The sequence below is a fragment of the Podarcis pityusensis genome, assembly GCF_964106645.2.
Source record: "Podarcis pityusensis genome assembly, chromosome: 8".
NCBI lineage: Eukaryota > Metazoa > Chordata > Lepidosauria > Squamata > Lacertidae > Podarcis > Podarcis pityusensis.
This window is the reverse complement of record NC_138033.1, coordinates 78664407-78687444: the sequence shown is the minus strand read 5'-3', so window position 1 is coordinate 78687444 and position 23038 is coordinate 78664407. Positions and strand designations below refer to the sequence as shown.

At 46.8% G+C, this 23038-nt stretch overlaps 1 protein-coding gene across 2 annotated transcripts in view; it reads left to right on the top strand.

Moving 5' to 3' along the window:
* CAPZB (capping actin protein of muscle Z-line subunit beta) overlaps positions 1–23038 on the top strand; it is a 71801-nt gene that overhangs the window by 21621 nt on the left and 27142 nt on the right. For both annotated transcript variants that reach the window (XM_081018005.1, XM_081018006.1), the window contains exons 2-3: positions 5971–6060; positions 20017–20138. In XM_081018005.1, coding sequence (XP_080874131.1) covers positions 5971–6060; positions 20017–20138 — 212 coding nt within the window. The remainder of the gene's footprint in view (positions 1–5970; positions 6061–20016; positions 20139–23038) is intronic.

Genomic DNA, 23038 nt, shown 5'->3' with positions numbered 1-23038 from the left:
CGGAAGCTGTCTGTGGACAAGCGCTGCCTCCCTCAGCATGAAAATGAGATGAGCGTCACACCCCATAGTCGCTTTTGACTGGAGTTAACCGTCCAGGGTTTCTTTATCTAGTTAGTTTAGACAGTCCTGAGCTAGATGGACCACTGAATGTGACTTGGTATAAGGCAGTTTCCTCTGTTCCTAAGATCTTTCTTCCAGAGATCTTAAGAGAGCTACTGCCAGTCAGTGTTTACAGCTCTCAACTTGATGGACCAGCAACTTCCTATGTTCCTTAAATGTCTGTCTTCCTGAGATATGGGAGAGCTTCTGGCAGCCGAGGGTAGGAACAATATTCAGCAGCTCCAGTTATGTTCCAGAGTCTGTCCAGAGATCTGTGTAGGTGGCATGAAAATGCACTGTAGCCTTGGGCAGTCTTGAAGTTGAACTCACCTGTGATCCAGCCCTGTAGCACCACATCATTAATCTTTATGAGCGATGTGTAACACTTTTTCTCCCAACCGAAATTCTGAGTCATAGGAAAGTGCTTAAGGAAGCAGCCAGTGAAGTTTGGTGTCTCCTTTCCCCTTCCACTCCTTTTTAAGCAATTCCAGCTGGCAATGGTGGGGCAAGCTGCTTCCTCTGGCGTTCTCACGATCCTGAAGCAGAGACCCTGACCTGGCAACTGTGTGCTCGCTTTCTGAAACTGTGTTGCAAGGAGCGGTGGGGGGGCAATGACAGTATGTGGCCAGAAGGATCCTCTTTCTGGGGTCAGCTGCTAGTTGCATCTTCCTGTGCCAACCTAAACAGTGTTTTGGTTTGGGTTTGTTTTTCCTTTGTGAGGGGATGAGCAGTGTTGTAAACAAAAATTGCCCTTTTCCCTTATAGGGTATCCAAGAGCCCATATAGAGTCCTTACATAGGTTCCCTATTGGTAGGAGAAAATAACAGAGGCCAACCAGAGAATATTGTGAAGCAAAGCAGCTAGTAAGCTTGATCTTTATTGATCTGTTGCAACAGGGTGCTCCCCTCACACGTAGGAAAGGAGGAGGACCCAGAAAAATAGTGTGCAAGGCCTTATAAAGACTTTTGAAATTGCCACCCTGTAGATCAAGACCACCCCCAGAAACATCATACATACATCACAGAAGGGGTGTAACCTAAGACCACCCCTCAGATACATCACACCTACATCACATAAATTTAAATACTGTTTTTCTCCTGTTGTTGTTTATCTCCTGTCTGGCAGCTTACTTGATTGGATTTCCTGGGTAGCCTGGCCAGTCTTTTGTAATGATAAATACTTAGTTCCTGGGCCAGGTCACAGGCTCACACCCTATTCAAACAGACATATCCTTAAGACAGGATTTGTGAAGGAAAAGACAATGGAGAGGCTTTTCCATTTTGACCTTGCAGAGAAAAGATTTGGTCAGTTTAGGAATCAAAATGGTTCCAGGTTGGCCTTCCTGTGCTGATCTATGTATGTGCTTGGTTGGTACACTTATGAACATTACCATATATCTAAGACCATAAAATTCCTATCACAGAAGGAAAGAGGGTAGAGCAGGTGTCAGCAACCTTTTTCAGCCGTGGGCCGGTCCACCGTCCCTCAGACCATGTGGTGGGCCGGACTATATTTTTTTAAAAATAATGAACGAATTCCTGTGCCACACAAATAACCCAGAGATGCATTTTAAATAAAAGGACACATTCTACTCATGTATAAACACACTGATTTCCGGACCGTCCGTGGGCTGGATTGAGAAGGCGATGGGGCTGCATCCGGCTCCCGGGCCTTAGGTTGCCTACCCCTGAGGTAGAGCAAAATGATTTTCTGCATCTGTGCTAAGTAAAAAGTCCAGGCTCCTGAATTTGGAATTGCTTCTGCAGGTAGCTTGCTTGCGTACAGGCCCTGGATTTTCATCTAGTTACGAAGAGTGACTCCGAACCAAGTGGTTCAAATGGTCTTCTAAGGCATGACCTGGAGGCTTGAACACTAGAGGGCAGGTGATGTGGTTTGTTTTCTTTGTCATGCAAGCCATAGTTTATTCTGATGTATGAAATGGGAAGCTGTGGCTTGCTCTTATCCTCCAAACCAGAACTGTAAACCATGGATCCGCTACGTTACGTTACATTACATTACATCTGCCTCCACAATTGGAGGCAGCAATGCTTCTGAATACCAGTTTCTGGAAGCTGCAGGAAGGAAGAGTGTTATTGTGCTTGAATCCAGATTTGCATGTTTCCAACAGGTATCTGGCCGCTGTGATTACAGGATGCTTCACTATATGAGCCATTAGCCTGATCCAGGAAGGCTTTTCTTATGTTCTTTATATTCTTATTTTAACAAGTATTATCCCACTTTTCCTTCAAGGGCTTAAGAAAAGAGTAAGTGGTTCTCTTTATCCTCAGAACCATGTTATGAGGATAAAGGCTGAAAGGAAGTGACTGGCCCAAGGTCTCCCAGTGAACTTCATGGCTAAGTGGGGATTTGAACCAGGTGTCCCAGGTCTTAGTCCAACACTCTAATCACTACACCACACTTGGCTCCCCGGAGTTCTGGCCTGGAGTTTGCTGATTCAGACATTGTAAGCAGCTGCAGGTTGTGTAAAATAGGAAACTGAAAATGACGCTCGGGGTTGTGGGTGGGGAGAAACAAAAGCTTGTGGTTTGATGACAGCTGGGTTGAGACAAACCTCCAGTATTTCCCCTTTTATTGTTCTTTATATTTACTAATTTATTTAGAAAAATTTTAATATCTTGCCAAAAAAAGGCTCCCAGAGCAGTTTATGCATCACTACAAAAACCAGGCTGTCCGTGTCTTTAGGCTTACAATCCCAAAAGGCTTACAGCACAAAAGGAAAATGCACTGGGAGGGAGGAGGAAATAAACTCAGGGTAAAGTTCTTAGGTTCTAATGACCAGATGGATTTATTTATTTTTTGAATTGTAGATAACTTTTTATTATATTTTTAATACTGACAGTATACAAGAAACTACAATGACCATTGTCAAATATCTGCTTATTGCTGTGAAAGGCTAGGACTCCTCTGTGGCATATTTTGTTTCTAGCATTTCAAACTGCCCTCCCAAAATTGCTAGCCTGATTTCCCGTCTGGTCCTCTGTCATTTTGTGGCACTTTGAGAATCACTCTGCAAGAGCTTTCCATAGCTTAGTGGAAGCGCATCTACTTTGCTTTCAGAAAGTCTCAGGTTTAATCTCTGGATAGGATTGGGAGACTCTTCCTGTCTGAAAACTCCGGGAGCTTCTGCCAGTCAGTGTCTGATTAAGTATAAAGGCAGCTCCCACTGCTGCTGTGTTCCTGCTCACCTGCAGGCAATTCTTGCTCTTCATAGGTGAATTACTACTACAAGCCTGCCTTTTGCAGCAGTGAAATCCAGCTAACGGCACTCTTTCCCCCCTGCTTCTCCAAATATATTTTAAGACATTGAAGCAAGTACCGTCTAACAAGTTGCTACACAAAAGAGTGAAGAGGCGGGGGGAGGAAGAGGAGGAGGGGGAATTGTTTTTATATTTTATTCCACCTCTCCACCAGTCAGCTGAAGGTGGTTTTCATTAAAACATAATGAATATAAACATGTAAAGGATTTGTGTCTGTGCTTGCTGATTAAAAATCTGAGGACTGGTAACTTGTTTTCAAGACAATTGCAACCTCTTCTGTACAGTTGGTCAAAAGTATCCCCCCACCCTCAACTTCAGGCGCCCCCATAGGGCCCACCTTCCGCCATGTCAGCGTTTGTTTATTTGGCCTGTCTGTTTTGAGAGTGTGCAAGTGCTGCATGATCAGAGGGGTGTGTGTGTGTGTGTGTGTGCTGTGACCTCTGAAGAATTCATACCTAAGAATCCGTTCCCAGGCTCCATCCATGGTTGGCATTTCCAACTCCTGCAAAGGAGGAAGCGCTGACACCGCTTGCTAATGACAGGTGGTGCGCTGGGAGCCCTTGGCGCCACAAAACTGTACTGAGGACAGTTTGCAGGCACATCTTTGGGGCTCTGTGTTCTTTCCTGTTGAAATGGGAGGGGGGGGAGAGAAGTGCACAGCTCCCAGCCTTGCTGCTCCCTGCAAGTGTGTGCTGCCTCCCTCTCCCTGCCAACATCAACAGAAGTTGTCTTCCCTCTGGATGTACTCTTGCAGCATAAAGTTACACTATTCTGTCACTGTCACAGGCTGTGTGCCTCTGAAAACCAGTTACTAGGGTTTGACAAATTGCAAGAGAGAGAGAGGTGCACACGTTGCACTTGGGTCCTGCTTGTGGGCATCCCTTTGGGTCCAGTGACAGAAACTCAGATATAGAAGCTAGGCGCCAAATGGTTGCTTAAACCAGGGTTACAGTCACCAAAACGGAATGCCTAGTTGCCATTTTTGGCCAGGCGGCTCAAAAGTCATGCAGTCATATCTTAGGTTGAATGTGCTTTGGGATGAGCGCATTCAAGTTGCGCTCCGCGGCAAGCTGGAAGTAACGGAGCGCATTACTTCCGGGTTTTGCCGCTTGCGCATGCGCAGAAGCGGTGAAAAGCAACGTGTGCGTGCGCAGACGTGCCCTCGCTGGTTACGTTTGCTTCTAGATGCGAACGGGGCTCCAGAACGGATCCCATTCGCATCTAGAGGTACCACTGTATTTTCAACATGACTTTTGGGTCCCTGAAATTCATTCTGATTGCGCAGGTAAGATATAATGGATAGAATTATACAGGATGTGTTGCTAGTGTGTGAAAACAGACAAGATCCAAGGATCCCCAGGTGTGCACCTCCAGATGGTGGAGGCATCTGGTGCCCGGGCATCTTCATGGTCTCAAGTATCCGATAGTCAGGTGCAAAATGTGCCTGGGAAATTTCAAACGCTGTTTGGGGCATCTGGGTGGGCTGTTGAATGCTGGGCTAGATTGACCTCTTTTGGCCTCATTCAGCTTCAAGTCTCTTCTTATGAGAGGGAAGGCCATTGTCTTCATGCCCTGTGTATAAGCTTCGTGTGGGCACTGTTTTGGTTGCTGTGAGAACAAGATGCTGAACTAGATGGGCCTTTGTATTCCCTGTTGCTCCTAATGGCAACAGTTGTGTGTGTGTTTCTTGTACAGTGGTACCTTGGGTTACAGACGCTTACAGACTCCGCTAACCCAGAAATAGTACCTCGGGTTAAGAACTTTGCTTCAGGATGAGAACTGAAATTGCGCAGTGGCGGTGCGGCAGGCCCCATTAGCTAAAGTGGTACCTCATGTTAAGAACAGTTACAGGTTAAGAATGGACCTCCAGAACGAATTAAGTTCTTAACCCGAGGTACCACTGTACTGTATCCTATTTCACTTGTTCACCTTTGCTTAGGCTGGGAGCTAAGCACTGTAGACTAAAAGAAAGAATAGATGTGGGATGGCACTATCCTGTTTAAGGCAGGGCCACTTGACCTCAAGTGGCTGGTGGTCACAAGTATGGCAAAGGGAGCAACTGGTTGTTGTTGTTTTTTGGGAGGGGCAATCTCTTCCCTCCTTCAATTTGATCCTGAATTGCAAGATTGCTCCAGTTACCAGGAGCCCAGAAAGTGGGATGCCTTTGGGCAATAATTTGGTGATCCCTCAGATAATAATTCCATTTCCACGAAGCTGTGCCAAGCGAGCCTCACTTCCAGTGTGTATTGAATGATTTCCTTTATGGTGCAAGATGTCCCAAGTTGTGAAAAACGTACTGACATGGTTTGCCATGTTCAGCAGCAATGCAGTGATCTGGGGTCAAGGCTTAGCTAAGTGACAGAGCACCTGCTCTGCACGCAGAATGTATTATGTTCACTCCCCAAAGCAGTATAGTTAAAAAGGATCTTGGGCTGGGAATAACATCTGTCCAAGATTCTGCGGTTCATCAAAGTAGGCTGTCCTGGGGCTTGGTTGGGTCAACACTCAGTCTGGCTTGGTACAAGGAAACTTCATGCTGTTCTCTGTGAGTGATTTAACATTCCCCCCCCCCCTTCTGTTCCTCCTCCCACAGAGTGACCAGCAGCTGGATTGTGCCTTGGATTTGATGAGGCGTCTGCCTCCCCAGCAGATTGAGAAGAACCTCAGTGATCTGATTGATTTGGTGAGTATTGGGGTATCTTAAACTAGAGCAGAGTTATCACGGCCCCTGTTCATTCCAAACCATTGTTTGCACCAACCAATTTAGATCCCGGTAAAGGCACATGGTAGACCAGCTTACCCCTGCCTGGGGCTCTCCAGATGTTTTGAGCTTCAGCTTCCATCCTTGCAGCTAACTGTTGACCAGCTGGCTGGTGGGAGTCCTGGTACAACAATGTCTGGAGGGTAGCAGGTTTCAGTAGCGAAACCATGGTTTAGAGTTGATTATCTTCATTTTCCACCTGCTCCAGATTGCAGTAGGCAAATCAGTGTTCGTAGCTGCTTGTCTGCTCTCACTTTCCATCTGCTTGACGCACTTCTTTTTGGGAGCAGTGGACACTAGAAGCAAGGCAGTGGCTGCAATTTTGGCTTCTCGCCTCAGACATCGTGGCAACTCTCTGTCTGCAAACCCCTTTCAAACAGTAGTTTGTGGTTCTGCATTGCTAGCTGATTTTGTAGCTGAAATTTCACAGCTCTGATATTGGAAGAATTGTAGTTGAGGACTTGTGTAAAGACTGCAGTGCCCTTAATATGACATCTGAATTAATCCTCTTTGTGTGAGACTGCTGCTGTTTTCAGGAGGTACACTGTGACCTTATCCAGAGGGTACACCTCTGTTCCTGTACCTGCTTCTGTAATTGGAGAAACGCCATAGCTCTGTGGTAGAGCATGTGCCAGGGCCCTGACCTGGCATAAAGCAGCATCTTATATTAGGAGAGTCCCAAATTCCTATCTACTTTGTAGCTCAGTGGAAGACCATCCATTTTGCATGCGGAAGGTCCCTGGTTCAACCCCCAATGGCATCTCCAGGCAGGACTGGGAGAGACTCCCTGCCTGAAACCCTGGAGAGCAACAGCCAGTCAGTGTGGCTTGACTCTGATAAGGCAGTTTCCTGTGTTCCGAAGATCTCTCTTCCTTCCTGAGATCTTGGAGAGCTGTTCCAGCCAGTGCAGCTTAAAATATGTCTTCGGAGTCTATCCGAAGATTAATTAATCCACGTTGGTGGCACAAAAAGGCATTGTGGTCTTGGACAGCCTTGAAATTAACTTACCACTGAGCAGGCATTACAAGTGATGTGTAATGTTTCTCCTTAGCATCTCCAGGCAGAGCTGTGAAAACAACCTTGTCTGAGATCCTGGAGAGCTGCTGCCAGTCAGTGTAGGCAATGCTGAGCTGGATGGACCAACGATATGGCTCAGTGGAGAATAGAAGTTTATATAAAATTATGCATGGCATGGAGAAAGTGGATAGAGAAAAGTTTTTCTCCCACTCTCATAACATTGGATGGCTTTAAAAAAGGATTGGACCAATTCATGGAGGAGAATAAGACTGTCAGTGGCTACCAGCCACAATGGCTGGGCTGGGCCTCCACAGTTGGCAGCAGCAATGTTTCTGAATATTGGCTGCAGGAAACTGCAGGAGAAAGTGTCCTTGTACTTTGACCCTGCTTGCTGGTTTTCCACAGGCAACTGCTTGGCCACTGTGAGAACAGGAAGCTCGACTAGATGAGTCATTGACCTGACCAAACAGGCTCTTCTTTAGGGTCTTATGGCAGCTTCCCATGTTTCTATAACTTCCTTGTTGCTTGCGGTGCTTAGGAAGGCCTGCATACCTCACCTCTTACAAGTTAAGGGGGCCCGCTGAGGGCGTCTTACCTGAGGCACCCACCCACCCTCATATCTGGGCCTGAACTGGTGGAATGCGAAGGTGGAAGCCTCATTTAAGCTGCTTAGTGATAAATCCCCCCCAAAGGTCCTTGCAGCTCCCGTTTGTCAAGCTGCATGAGGTGCCTTGCTCTGTACACAATTGTGCTGACAGAAGGGGAAATATCCAACTTGAACGTGAAACCAAAAGGGCACGGCCTGGCGGGAGGTGGGTAGAGCGTGGAGGCCCTTTCTGGGTCACTGCCCCTCATCAGCTCCCAAACGCTTCCTTGTTCATTAGCAGAGCGGCACGGCCGACCCCCCTCCCCCCCCCATCACATCTGTTGTGGCTTCCTTGGGCTGCTGCTGCCGAGCCTGTAATTAGAGTTCATTAGAGCCCTTGTCAGTCACGGGCCTCTCCAAAGCACAGCCTGAAAGGAGCGGGGCCTGCGGGTGCCAGTAATCCGCCTTGGCAGGGAGCGCTCAGGCTTGGCATCTTAATTACCAATTATTTGGAAATGGGCAGCTTGGAGCAGCCGTTTGGGTGCTTTGCAAGGTTTTTAGAAGTTGCTTGTTGGAGAGGGGCAGGAGGTGGCTGCTTTTTAGGGTTGCAGTATGAGGATTGTTTCGGCAAGTAGTCATTTTAACGGTTGTTCTTCATGCAGTACGTAGTTAAACTATGGAACTCACTCCTGCAGGAGGGAGTGATGAGCACCAACTTGGATGGCTTTAAAAGAGGAATGGACAAATTCAAATTGGAGGATAAGTCTAATAATGGCTACTTGCCATGATAGCTATTCTCTGCCTCTGCAACAATGCTTCTGAATGCCAGTTATTCTTGTGCTTGAATCCTACTTCCTGGGTTCATATAGACATCTGGTCAGTACTGATTTGAAAGGTGTTGGTTTAAAAACAACAACAACAACATTGTTGAACACTATAATTTATTTATTTCATTGATATCCAACATTTTTCTCCATGGAGCTCGATGGCGTACATGGTTCTCCCCCTCCTTGTTTAATCCTCACAGCAACCCTGCAAGGTAGGTTAGGCTGAGAGGCAGTGACTCGCCCATGGTTGTTCTTCAAGCTTCACGGCCAACTGGGGGTTCAAGCCCTGGTCTCCATTGAGTGACCACTGTGAGAACACTATGCTTGACTAAGTGAGCTCTTAGCCTGATCCTGCAGGGCTTTCCTTGTGTTCTTAATAAGTAAGCAGAAAGGCAAGCAAAACTATAAAGCCTCAGCACGGCTTGACTTAAAGCCTTATCCTATCCAATGAGAGAAAGGTACATGTGGGTGTAGATAGAGAATATCTGTATCACTTCATGGATTGTAGAGGAGTCCTCTGCCACCAGCCAAGGGACTAAAGACCACTTGAAGGCTCAACTCCCTGAAGGATTATCACAGCGAGGAGGGAAAACCAACCTGGCTCCATCCTTTAGCTATTGCTGCAGCTGCTCCAGTGCGTAGCTTTTTTTCTTCCCTCCCCAATTTTTTTCCTTTTGTGCCACGTCTCTTAGATTATGAACCCGCATGCAGGGATGGTTAACCGTACAGAGCTTAGGAAACATGTTGTGCCTTGCATGTTAATAATGTATGAGAGAGCTTTAGTGGTCACCATTCTGTGTCACACTCTCTGGTGACCGGTGGACAAACTTGGCGTGATGTGACAGATTTCTCTCTAAGCATTTGTTGGCTCTGATAAAAGCAAATAAGGTTTTTCTTGGGCTTTCTCTCTCTCTTTGAAAAACAAAAACCCTGCCTTTAAACACACAGTCTGGTAAAAGGAACTATTTTGATAAGATGGGAACTGCAGCAAGGTGGGGATCTAGAAACTGCCAGGGATCCACTTCTTTCCTCGCCGCCACCCCCCACCCCCAGCAGAAGTGTAAGCATCAAAGCAACCCTGGGCTGTCCAGCTGCTCAAAAACTGATCATGTCTGAGTCATTTCGCCACAGTTTTTGTCCCAAGAAAGTTTTGTCTTGGAGGCATGCCTGTTTCATGTTGTGTTTTTTTAAGGCAGCGCTTCCCCGTAAAAGTCACACCATGATAATAACCATGTCATTGTCCCATCTCAAATGAGTTAAGCACCCTAAGGCAGGGGTTAGGCAGGGAACCTCCATCCTGTGGGTCAGATGTGGACCTCAATTTCTCTTTCTCCCTGGCCCTTAGGACTCTTCCCCAGGCCACACCCCTCACTGGCTTTCTCTTTCCCTTCCTTAGGTCCTTCCCACCCACCCACCTTTTTGTCCTTTTATTTTTATTCCCAAGGTTTAAACCTGGGACCTTCTGCATTCAGAGCAGGCACACTTTTCCACTGAGCTTTGACCCCTTTCCACCCAAAAGGAGAGGCAGGGTGCTTTGAAGCCCTGACCTCTGGAAATCATCTCTCCCCCCCCCCCCCCTTCTGACTTCTGGAACTTCAGCAGGCATTCTCCATGCCAACTTTCAATCATATGTTCACCGCCATGAGGACTAGTACCTTGAGGCATCTGCAAAACCTTGGCATTGAAAGTTTCATGTAAGGCAGCAAGCTTGGTTCTGCACCCTAAGTCACATTCTGTTCCCCTAGGTACCCAGCATGTGCCTAAATGAAGCCCTCCTTCCTAGCTGGAGGTGAGCAGTTGCTGTTCACCCATTTTGTATGTGATTAGGCTGAAAGCGGCTATATACAGCCTTCGAAAGATAATAATTTGGCTGTGAAAACTTGGCCATTTTGTCCGTCTCCCACAGCAAGAGCTGACAAACTGGTGTGTGTTGGTGGTTGTGTGCATGCGTGTGCGGAACAAATGCAGGAACCCAGACCGTTGCTAGGAAGCCTAGCAAGCTTGGAAAAACTGCCTCTTGTCCTGCCTGGCTTTCCTTGAGGACCTTGATGGGAAGAGACGCCCTGCTGACAGCAGCCGGGGGTTCAAAAGGGCGGCCTTTTATGAACTTGGCGTTCTTTCCAAAGGATGTTGAGCATGTCGGGCATGGTGCAGCCGGCCATTCCTAATGTTGAAAGCAGCTGTCGGGGATCCAACCTGGGGATTATTGGCATAAAAATCAGGGGACTTGGCACAATTAGCGCTGCGAGCCAGTTTTCCACCCAGCGAGCGCAGCTGTAAATAGAAATGCCTTCAGCTTAGAAGCTGTTACCATTGGGGTATTCGGAACTTGTTTTAAGACACTCTTTTGTTTTAAAAAACCCCATCTACAGGCAGTCAAGGAAGGGCTCCGTTTAAGTCAGGCTTCAAATGACCTTTAAGCATCCACAGATCAGTGACTTCACTGAAATGGTTTTCATGTAGCACCTTAATCTGGTTAACACAGAGCAGCCTTCACCAGCCCTTCCAGATGTTTTGGACTACAACTCTCATTGTTTCTCCTGACTGGGGTCCTCATGGGAGTTGTAGTCTAAAACCCACCTGAAGGCTAGCATGCTGAACCTAAGAAGAGCCAATGGCCCATAAATTATTATGGTTATGTTTAATTACCCGCCCTTCGCTCTTAGGTCCCAGGGCAGGTTACAACGTTAAAACATTAAAAACAGTTTAAAACAACATAAAAATAATGGTGGTTTAACAGTCAATCCCTCTTTCCAGAGTTCGCTGGGAATTTCAGCTCCTAGCTACTCTCAGCACCTTTAACAAACTACAGTTCCCAGGATTCTTTGGGGGAAGCCATGATTGTCAAAGTGGCATCATAGGGCTTTAAAGATATAGTGTAAGTGTTGCCCTGGTCTTGAGATGTGTTTAACCTCTGAGTTCTGCTCTATGGAGGATTAAGCTAATTTATGTGTGAGAGAGATGCTCCAGAAGTTTTTGCCAGCTCAGTTTTTGATGCAGATGATACATAGACCTTTCCTTCTCCCTTTTCAGATCTTTCAGGCCAGTGTTGCTCAAACCTTTGGCTGCTACCACTCCCTTGCTTCCCTAAACTCATCTTGAGCCCATTACCCTACCCTATAAAAAGCATTATACAGAACAGTGGCTTGCACAACACACTGAGGACGATAATATCCCAATAAAACAGTAACAGTTAACAGCACATTTGTTCAAAGTGCAGTTAAGCTGTTTGGTTTATTTGCACAAAATGGATGAACTGGATCCAGTGATACCAGGTTTTCAAAGTCTGATAGTCGTTTACACCTCTAGGGGACCCCTGCCTCTTGGTGCTCCCCTAGGGAATCCCACAGCCCCCCATGGAGTGGTACCTCCCACTTTGGAAACCACGGTAGCCCATTGCTATCTTAGGAATCCTTCTGATGCCTTGATGGATCAGCAAAAGTCATTGGATTGTATTTGATGTTAACCCTCCTTACAGCAGTCCCACTGAAATCAACGGGACATGACTAACTTAGGCCCATTAACTTCTATGGATCTATTCTGAGTAGGACTAGCATTAGATGCATCCCATCATGTATGAGATCCTCTCTCCCCACCCCTCTGGTCCCATTATTTCTACGACAGTCCTTGGACTGGACCTGTTTTTCTGCTTCAAGAGGAAGCTTTTAAAAGCCTGCTGGATGACTCAATAGAATTATAACAAAAAAATTTATTAGATGTGGGCCTAGCATGGCTGGAATCCAGTCTGGGCTTGTCAAGTGGGGGGGGGGGAGAGAGAGAGAGAGAGAGAGAGAGAGAGAGAGAAGGGCACCAGTTCAATTTGTCATTATGGAAGTGTTGGTTCCCTTCCGTTGGCTCCAAACATCTGAGTGGTTTTCGCCCTGACGTTGACCAGCTCCGATTTCTGTGCCCCCCTTCACTTCCATACGGGTGACATCAGTCCTGTAAGAATTCAAATGAGAGCCAGAACTGTAAAGGCTTGAAATGCAATTAAATAATAAAACTTAAGTGATCACACTCCTTCCCTGCCAAGGAAATCTTTGCTTTGGAGGAAAGTGGCTTCGCAGTGGGCACCATTGTGGTACAAAATAAGGATGCTCCATTCTTGGGCCTTAACTCTAGTGCCAGTGTGGTGGAGTGGTTAGAGTGTCTAACCAGGACCTGGGAGAGAAGAGTTGGCATCCACACTCTGTTATGAAGTTCACTGGGTAACCTTGGGCCAGTCACTGCCTCTTAGCCTAACCTACCTCATAGGGTTATTGTAGGGATTAAATGGGGAGGGAGAGAACAATGTACACCACTTTGAGCTCCTTAGAGAAAAAGGTGGCATATAAATGCAATAAACAAACAAACAAGAACCCAGCTTATGTCTTTGGACTATCCCATCATCCCCATGGCCCCAGTTATGTTTTTGCTTCCCACAATCCCTTTGGGGTCCTCTATTCCCATGAATTCCCCCTAATTCTGATGTTTAAGCTGAGAGTGCCAATCACTTTCTTAGCTAGAAAAACACCTCTCACACATAAAGGGCAGTGCCAGCAGGCTCTGGAGAATCCCAGGTTCTGCAGAAGTGCACAAAATCTTTAGGAGGGGGAGGACCCAGGAGGGTTGGGAATCCCCCTAAAACAGTTCATGAGCTTCCTGTGTTCCTACAAAGCACTCTCAGGTGACCAGACTTCCAGTGTCTCTCTGGGGGCTACAAGTTATGGAATCCAAGCTATGAGAACCTTGCTGGATCCTCTTTCAAGTAGTGGCCAGACCGAGGCCACTGGGGAAGCCCCCGCCACCGCAAATAGGGTATAAAGGCAGATTAGTCTCTTGTGGATCTTTCTTGTACATTCGGCCATGGGTGGCTGCAAGGTTGGATTTGACGTTGCCTGCCACCTCTTCAGAAACATTGCCTATTCTCTAGTTGTTGGTTTAAACAATCCCTGTGGCGCTTTACAGTTCAATATGTTTTGAACTGTGGCGTTTGCTAGGAATGACTGCCAACTACTCAGGTATGTTGAAGAAAAGTAACTGTGTCCAAGGAACATTATTGGAATAATGTGGCACAAATCAATATGGTGTAATCCCCCCACTCAGCCATGAAGCCGCTGGGTGAGCAGCAGCCAGTCACTGTCTCTCATCTAACCTACCTTACAGGGTTGTTGTGGGTGTTAAATGAAGAGGGGGAGACCAGTGTACCCTGCCTTGGGTTCCTAGGAGAAAAAGGTGGGCTATAAATGCAATCAATCATTAAAGGTTCCTCTGCTGCTGACAGCCATAATGGATTCCTGTCTGGCACTTGCTCAAATGTGGCATTGTGAGGGTAAGAGACTATGGGATAAATTGGGGGAGAACTCACTTTTTATCTCTGCTTCAAAACTGGGGGGGGGGGAGCCCTTCCCAACCTCAGCTCTTCCCCCTCCTTCTGCCACCACCCCAACAATCACTGCAAGATGGGAATAACACTAGCCTATGCGGGTGGTGCGGTGGGTTAAACCACAGAGCCTAGGACTTGCCGATCAGAAGGTCGGCGGTTCGAATCCCCACGATGGGGTGAGCTTCCATTGCTCTGCTCGGTCCCTGCTCCTGCCAACCTAGCAGTTCGAAAGCACGTCAAAGTGCAAGTAGATAAATAGGTACCGCTCCAGCGGGAAGGTAAACGGCGTTTCCATGTGCTGCTCTGGTTCGGCAGAAGCGGCTTAGTCATGCTGGTCACATGACCCGGAAGCTGGACGCCGGCTCCCTTGGCCAATAAAGCGAGATGAGCGCCGCAACCCCAGAGTCGTCCATGACTGGACCTAATGGTCAGGAGTACCTTTACCTTTACCTACCTTGCAGGACTGCAGTTAGGTTTCCTGTGGCAATGTATGTGCAGCGCATCGAACCAGAGCAGGGAACCCCAGCTGAAACTGAGTGAGAGAACAGCCCCTCTCCATCAGGAACCCCCAAACCAATTTCTGAATAGCAGAATCCTTTTAAGAACTCATTATCGGTGGTGTCATGATCTGGGCATCTCCTCCCACCCCATCCCAATAATCAATTAGCGATGGGGACAGAGAGGACTGTGGCCCTGACCCCAAGCAGGATGTGGTGAAGTGTCTGCCTTTCTCACTTTTGCTTTTTCTGTTCTCCTTTCCTTCCTAATCTGTCACCACCTTTGAGATCCTGAGCCTGCGGCTAGGCCCTCTGTGTGGCTGCAGTGTGTCTTTTAATTTTAGTATCGCACCTGGCCCTTTTAGGTGGTTTACAAATAATTATTATGTTTGAGCATGGCAAGGTGTTGGGACTGGCTTCTACACAACAAGGACTTCACATTATTTCCACTTCAACACGGTCCAAAGCCTCGAGGGCAGCCACGAGTTGGAAGTGTAAAACTTTATGAATCAAAGCTGCACAAGAGCTGGATCGTATTGAGGGTCTGATCCAGCATCCTGTTTTTAAACCGTGGCCAGCTGGAAACTTAGAAAAATGCCACCCAAAGCCTTTGCTGTCCATCCATCTTCTGAATGAATTTGTGTGTGTCTGTGTGTTGCATCAGGAGTAGTTAATCCTGCTGGGGAACAGACATGGTAATTTTTGATGTGACTTTCCTCTCCCCACACTCACCTCTAGGTATGTTCCTAATAAAGCAAAACTAATTTCAGAAGGGGGAAATATCTGACATAGGATCATGGGTCATGCCAACTGTGCCTCTAGTCTAGCCTCCTGTTCTCACAGCAGCCAACAAGCTGGTTATGGGAATCCCAAAAGCAGGACCTGAGAACAACTCTCTTCACTTGTCATTCCCAGCAAGTAGCATTCAGGGGCAGATGCCTCTAAATTCCTGGTTTACACACACACAAATCTACTTGTATGAAAATAAAGTTTGGCAGTTGATCTGGTACGTTCCCCATTTCAGCTCTAATCCCAGAGACCTTCTCTGATGCTACCTGACACCCACGTACACCTTTGCCTCAATGTGCCCAGTTTTTTGAGCTTTCAGTAAGTCCGTCAGCATTCTGACTCCTGAGCAGGAAGCAAGAGTTTGGCCAGCTGCTCAGGGAGGTGTTTGGTTTCTGGCCGTGCACAGGTGGCCACTTGTCTCTTTGCTTGGAAAGGTAGTTTATTTTTAATTAAAACTTTGTCCCAGTACCTGGTTCACTGGTTCCAGCCAGATTAGCATTTCAGAAGGACAATGCCATCCCTTGTTTGAAGCCCACTGTAAATGTAGCGTTCTTCTCCTTTTCAATTTGTTTCCCTCTTTGTCTGCGGCTAATCTCTCTGTCCCTTCAGGATGTTACCACTGTTTTGTAACTCCCTCCTTCCTCCCCCCCCCCACAAGTTGTCTCATTCATTCATTCATTCATTTGAAGGGACAAAAAAAGTCTGATCTTTTAAGAGAAATGTCTCTGGTATTTCAGGGTGGTCTGGGTCCAGATGTGCGCTACATGAACAGGTTGTAGGACCCGTCTGCGTGTTCAGCTAAGGGTCTGGAGAGCCTCAGCGAACTTTTATTTAATTTAATCTATTTATGGATCGCTTCCTATGAAACATCTCAAAGCAAATAACAGCAACAATAATTTATTACTTGAAGCAAGTTTATGGACCGCTTCACTGCTTAAATCCATCAGATTGGTGTACGTGGTAAAAATGGAATAAAACCACAGAAACACATGCTTCTAAGATTAATAAAACCAATTTGACAGACAGAAAACCTTTCATGCAAACTCTAAAAACAATGAAACAATTTGTATTAAAAATAATACCGCCAGTTGAAACAATTACTAAAACACCGCACCCATAATATTTTTCCCCAGGGTATGTGAATGAAACAACCCAAATATATACCGTGTGATGTGTGTGCATGTTTAATTTTTGTTTTCATTCAGTTGTATTTATTTCTTCATTCTTGCATGTTACTGAAGTATGTGTTTTTGTTTAAAGAAAACAAAAAAGATTCAATGCGCAACATTTTCATGTATAAAAACAAGGATAGATCAGCAAGGAGCTGCTGCCTCCGGCTTGCCCTGCTTGTGAGCTTCCTGGGAGCATTCGTGAACAAAAGAAACTTTCCTACCCTTGATCAGACCATTGGTCCACCTTGCCCAGTAATGTCTCCTCTGGCTGGCTGTGGTTCCCCCGGAGAACTACTGCCAGCCAGTGTAGGCAAGACTGAACTAGATGGCCACAAGGGTCTCCTGACAGTATTAAGATTCCTTCCAGTAGCACCTTAGAGACCAACTAAGTTTGTTATGCACACAATAACAAACTTAGTTGGTCTCTAAGGTGCTACTGGAAGGATTTTTTTTTGTTTCGACTACAGCAGACCAACTCGGCTACCTACCTGTAACTAATATTAAGATTCTCATTCCCAACTCTTCTAGCTGCTCCTTTCCAACTAGAGATGCTAGGAGGCTGATGCTTGTGGGGAGTAACTTCTACATGCCAAGCAGGTGCTCCACTACTGAGGCTCAGTCCCTCTGTTGTGATGTTTTCTGTGCATCTGGGAAAGCACATTTCCTATGTGTTTGAGAGAGAAGTGTATGTGTGTGAGAGACAGAAAGGAATTTGTTCTCTTAAGATGGTACCCTGCCACCTACAGCTCATAAACATCCTTATACTTAAACAAAACCAGTGGTATGTGATAAATCAGGAGTACTTTCATAGTAAAGGTAAAGGTACCCCTGCCCGTACGGGCCAGTCGTGACCGACTCTAGGGTTGTGCGCTCATCTCACTCAAGAGGCTGGGGGCCAGCGCTGTCCGAGGACACTTCCGGGTCACGTGGCCAGCGTGATGAAGCTGCACTGGTGAGCCAGCACCAGCGCCGCACACGGAAACGCCGCTTACCTTCCCGCTATAAAGCGGTACCTATTTATCTACTTGCACTTAGGGGTGCTTTCGAACTGCTAGGTGGGCAGGAGCTGGGACCGAACGGCGGGAGCTCACCCCGCCGCGGGGATTCGAACCCCCGACCTTACGATCAGCAAGTCTTAGGCACTGAGGTTTTACCCACAGCGCCACCCACGTCCCTTACTTTCATAGTAGGCAACATTTTAAAAAAATTAAACAAGTTTGCTAAGCGCAATTCTCACGTGTGTCACTTTTGTGGACTTATTTGAAAAAGACTTTTCAAAAATGTATGGTCTTATTTGCAGCTCACGCTGTTTTATGTTTAATTTGTACCACGGTGTTTTCTGCAGTGCCACCTCCCTTGAAAAAGCAGCACATGTCAGAGGAAAACGTATTTAAAAAACAGAAAAAGTTATCCAACATAGTAATGTTTGGCAGTGTGCCTGGAAAGTATATTAAACTCCACCCAGAGCATGAGTTAGTGGAAAAAATTAAGCTGCCGTTCACGGGGCAGCTTATTCTCTTAGCAGCTCTTGGATTTCCACTCAGTTATAAATATTTACCACTTTTTCAAGGTCTGTTCCCCCCGCCACCGCCGCTGCCCCCTTCAGCAGTTGCTTTACAGCCCTCGATTTGGCAAGAAGCAGAGACTGTGACTAATAGGTGTATGTGCGCACATACATTTAACTTTGAGACCACACCCGTGGCCACAGTGCTGAAACCTGAATTGCTTTAGACAAAACTCTGGGTGTGTGTGTGTGTGTGTGTGTGTGCATGTGTGTGTGTGTGTGTGTGCATGTGCACATACATGTATAAGGGCGCACCAGTGCGCCGCAGTAGTGGAATTATCATCCAGTGTGATATTAGGCAGGCCCCAACCCTGGATAATTTCAAAGAGGCCTTGAAAACTGTCTTAAAAACCTTGGTTTACAAAATTGCAGCTGGAAATCTCATTGTGTGGCCTGGCCTTGGAGACTGTACTATTTATTAATTTTATTTGCTTCCATAAAGCTTACACACCACTTGATGGTTGTTGGATTTTTTGTTTGTTTTTTAAAGCCACCAAAAGGGTTGGTAGGTAGTGGGGCAGGCAGGGGGGTATTTAGTTAGTTTATTTCTTATAGTGGTTCAGTTTTTTTGTTGTCGTGGTTCTGTGTATGCCTATGGGGTGAGGTAACTATAGTGCTATGGTGAATTTCATCAGCATGCATTATTCAACAGAAAACTTCCTCTGCTTATGTGTTTGCTTATACTTGAAAACCATATTATATATATAGATAGATAGTTCTAAACCCTCAAAGTGATTTACAAAAAAAGAAGATAAAACAAAATTATCTACAACAATTTAACACTTTCAACGACTTAAAATAACAATAGATCATGGAATTTATTTCTTCAGATGTTTTTTATCCGTTACCTATTTTGTTTTGTTTTATTTTTAATGGGAGCTGCCTTTGGAAGAACTTTTTGTTATTGAAAGTTGCTATAGAAATGTATCAAAGCCAATGTGGTGTCGTGGCTAGAGCAGGGGTAAGCAACCTAAGGCCCAGGGGCTGGATGCGTCCCAATCGCCTTCTAAATCCGGCCCGTGGACAGTCCGGGAATCAGCATGTTTTTACATGATTAGAATGTTCTTTATTTAAAATGCATCTCTGGGTTATTTGTGGGGCATAGGAAGTTCATTCCCCCCCCCAAAAAAAATATAGTCCGGCCCACCACATGGTCTGAGGGATGGTGGACCGGCCCACAGCTGAAAAAGGTTGCTCACCCCTGGGCTAGAGTGTAGGACTAGAACCTGCTGGGAGACCAGGGTTCAAATCCCGCCCCCATTCCACCATGATGCTCTCACTGAGCGACCGTAGGCCAGTCATTGCCTCCCAGCCTATCCCACCTCACAGGGTTGTTGTGGGGATTAAATGAGGGGGAGAATTATGTACGCTACATGGTGCTCCATGGAGGAAAAGGTGGAATATAAATGCAATGAACCAGTGGAGTTAAGAGTAGGTGATGAGGTCCTTCTCCAGGTGACCCTTCTGGGTGGGGAAGAGCTGTCACTCAGTGCCTTACATGCAGAAAACCCCAGACTCAGTGCTTTTTTCTAGAAAAATAGGTGCAGGTACTCACCATGAAGTTGTTACAGTAAGTGCCACACTTTTTAACAACAACAAAGAAGAGGTGCCGGTACTGCGAACCCTCGATTACTCCCTGAAAAAAAGCACTGCCCAGACTCAGTTCCAAGTAGCATCTCCAGGTAGGGCTGACAACATCCCCTGTCTGGAACTTTGGAGAGCCACTGCCGGTCAGTGTGGGCAGTATTGAGCTAGGTGGGTACATTCCCATGATCCTGCTGTGGGAAGTTAGGTGGACAGCGACAGGGCAATAGGCTCTTCTTGGTTAAATGGCCTATCCAGGGAGGCTCAGGTATGGAGATGCAGGGTTGGGTCTTTGATAAGGGTCTAAACAAGCAAGTTTGCATGGAAAACGGTGTCCCTTCTGACATCCTGGTCACAGAGGCTGCTTTATAAAGGAGCTGCAATTCAGACATACATTTACAGGAGCTTGCTGAAGCACCCCTGCCTCACTTTTTGCATCTTGTGTCCCCCCCCCCAACTTCCTGCTTCTGTTTACAGGTCCCCAGCCTCTGTGAAGATCTCCTGTCTTCTGTTGACCAGCCTTTGAAGATCGCTCGTGATAAAGTAGTGGGGAAGGACTACTTACTGTGCGACTACAACAGAGATGGAGACTCCTATAGGTGACTGCTTTGCTCCTCTGGACAGGGAAACACTCCTTTACATTATCCATCAATTGACTCCCCCTCTTTTTACCCCTTTTGATCTCAGGCAGGTTATTCGGAAGTGGCGATCATCAAAAATTGGGGGGGGGGGGAGCGTCACAGAGTGCAAGTCTAAAAACAGACATAAACACATTTTGCTCACTGCTAGACTAACAGTGTGGATTTACAGAGTTCGATTCACAAAGATAGCAGTCTTAGAAGCTCTCTTAAACTGAGCCAGGCTCTTGAGTACACCGAGTTCATTATTGTCTACACTAATTGGCAGCAGCTCTCCAGGATTTCAGGCCTGGTTCTTTCCCAGGCCTGGAAAAGAACTGGGAAGATTTTACCTGGAGATTTTAGGGAATGGAACTTGGAGTCCTCTGCCTGCCTCTACCAATGAGCTACAAATTGGTGTAGTTGGGGGAACCTTCTGGAGTTCTCTCCTAATGACCCAACTAAAGAAGATAATAACCCAGAGATGTTCACAACTTTTAAACTATCCAGTAGACTATAAAACGTGTGAGCTTTGTGAAGGAGGCACAGCTCAGTGGTAGAGCATCTGCCTAAAACCCTGGAAAGCCACTGTTAGTCACTGTGGACAGTACGAGCCAGATGACCTGGGTGGCAGAGCTATAAAGTAGCTTCCAGTTTTTCTGTTAAAATCAGCCCTTGATTCAGAATCATAAGGACTAGGGTCTTTATTTGTAAGGAGAGGGCCATACCTCAATAGCAGAGCTCCTGCTTTGCATGTAAAATGTCCCCGTTTTAACCCCTGGCAACTCCAGGTAACACTGGGAAAGTTTCTCTGGTTTGCAGATGGGTCCAGAAGGGTTTGCAACCCCCTGGATGAGGAATCGGTAGCACGTGCTATTTATTTTTGAAGCTTTGGGTACTTTGAGCGCCTTACCCACATCTCAAGAGATCCTGCCCATTATATCGCTTTTCCTAGGCAGCTGAGTTCAGCTTCTGACATGCTGCTGCATGGCTCTTTGAGCTAGAGAATCCTGTATGGTGGGTCCCTTGTAATGTCTAAGGCCTGGTTGCAGCTCCCACAAACAGACAGGGAATAACTGGCGTGGTGCAGTGGTTGGAGTGTCAGACTAGTACCTGGGAAAGACCAAGGTTCGAATCCCCACTCAGCCATGAAGCTCATGGGGTATCATCTTGGGGCTTGTCAGTGTCCCTCAGCCTTGAGCTCCTTGGAGAAAAAACGGGGCAAAGTGAGATATAAATGCAGTAAAGGTAAAGGGACCCCTGACCGTTAGGTCCAGTCGTGACCGACTCTGGGGTTGCGGCGCTCATCTTGCTTTATTGGCCGAGGGAGCCGGCGTACAGCTTTCGGGTCATGTGGCCAGCATGACTAAGCCGCTTCTGGCGAACCAGAGCAGCGCACGGAAACGCCGTTTACCTTCCCGCTGGAGTGGTACCTATTTATCTACTTTTACTTTGACGTGCTTTCGAACTGCTAGGTTGGCAGGAGCAGGGACTGAGCAACGGGAGCTCACCCCGTCGTGGGGATTCGAACCGCCGACCTTCTGATCGGCAAGTCCTAGGCTCTGTGGTTTAACCCACAGAGCCACCCGTGTCCCTTATAAATGCAATAAATAATAATAATTAACCAGCCCAGTTCAACTTTGCTGCTACGGTTGGTGGGTAGCACCTGGGAGGCGCCAATGGCAGAGACACCCAGCAAACACAAGCTAACCTTTATTAAAAAAATAACAAAACAAGACCAAACTCCCAGCCCCCTCCCCTCTGGCTTTCCTCTGCACATCCCTATCCTGGTGTTTGGTTGCTCTCCTTAAATAGGATCCTTATGGGGGGAAGATGCTGATGCCAGCAGCACCGTCTTGGAACCTGTTGGCTGCAGCAGAAACATTGCTCTTGCATGAAGCTCCATCGCTTTCAGCCAGGCGGGCTCTGTTCAGCTGCCTTCTTTCAAAACAGCCTCCCATCTAAGCCCGTAAATGCGTTTTGAGGGCTTGTCTGCTGTGAAAACATCATTTGAGGGAGTAATGTTATGAATTTCTCGTGGATGAAATTACTGCTGCAGCCAGCAATCTTTCTTACTTTCTCTCTCTCTCCCCCCACCAAAAAACCCCTTTTTAGAGGTGGTTTGGGATGTGCATGGTCTGCAGGCCAGGAAAGTGCTAAGTCGTGGCTGTGTGCTCTCGCTCTGAAATTCCATTCCTCGTGCTCTGCAGAAGAAATCTACTAACCGCAATTAAATCAAGCCCACCTTGCTTAAAAGTGGCTTGGAGGGGTAGGGGAGAAAGGAGATTGTTTGGGTTGGAGGCAGAAACCTTGAGCACTGGCTCAGCATTTACCTGCTGCAGAAATGGAGGGTACGGGTGTCAAAGGCTGCTAACCATGATGGCTGTGCTCTGCCTCCCCAGTCAGGGGCAGCAATGCTTCTGAATGCCAGTTGTTGGAAACCACAGGAGGAGACAGGGCTCTTGTGCTCAGGTCTTCCTTGCTAGCTTCCCACAGGCAACTGTTCAGCCACTGTGAGAACAGGATGCTGGACTAGATGTCTGTGGGCCTGACCCAGCAGGCTCCTCTTACGTTCTAATGATATAGGTAAGAGTTCCTAAATGGAAGAAGTTAGTTCTCCACCACCATCACTCCCAAGAGGTGATGGAAATTTCAAAGCTCTTATTTCTTGTGTACAGTGGTGCCCCGCAAGACGAATGCCTTGCAAGATGAAAAACTCGCTAGACGAAATGGTTTTGCGTTTTTTGAGTCGTTCCGCAAGACGAATTTCCCTATGGGCTTGCTTCGCAAGATGAAACGTTTTGTGAGTTCTTGCGAGTTTGTTTCCTTTTTCTTAAAGCCGCTAAGCCGTTAATAGCTGCTAAGCCGCTAATAGCCGTGCT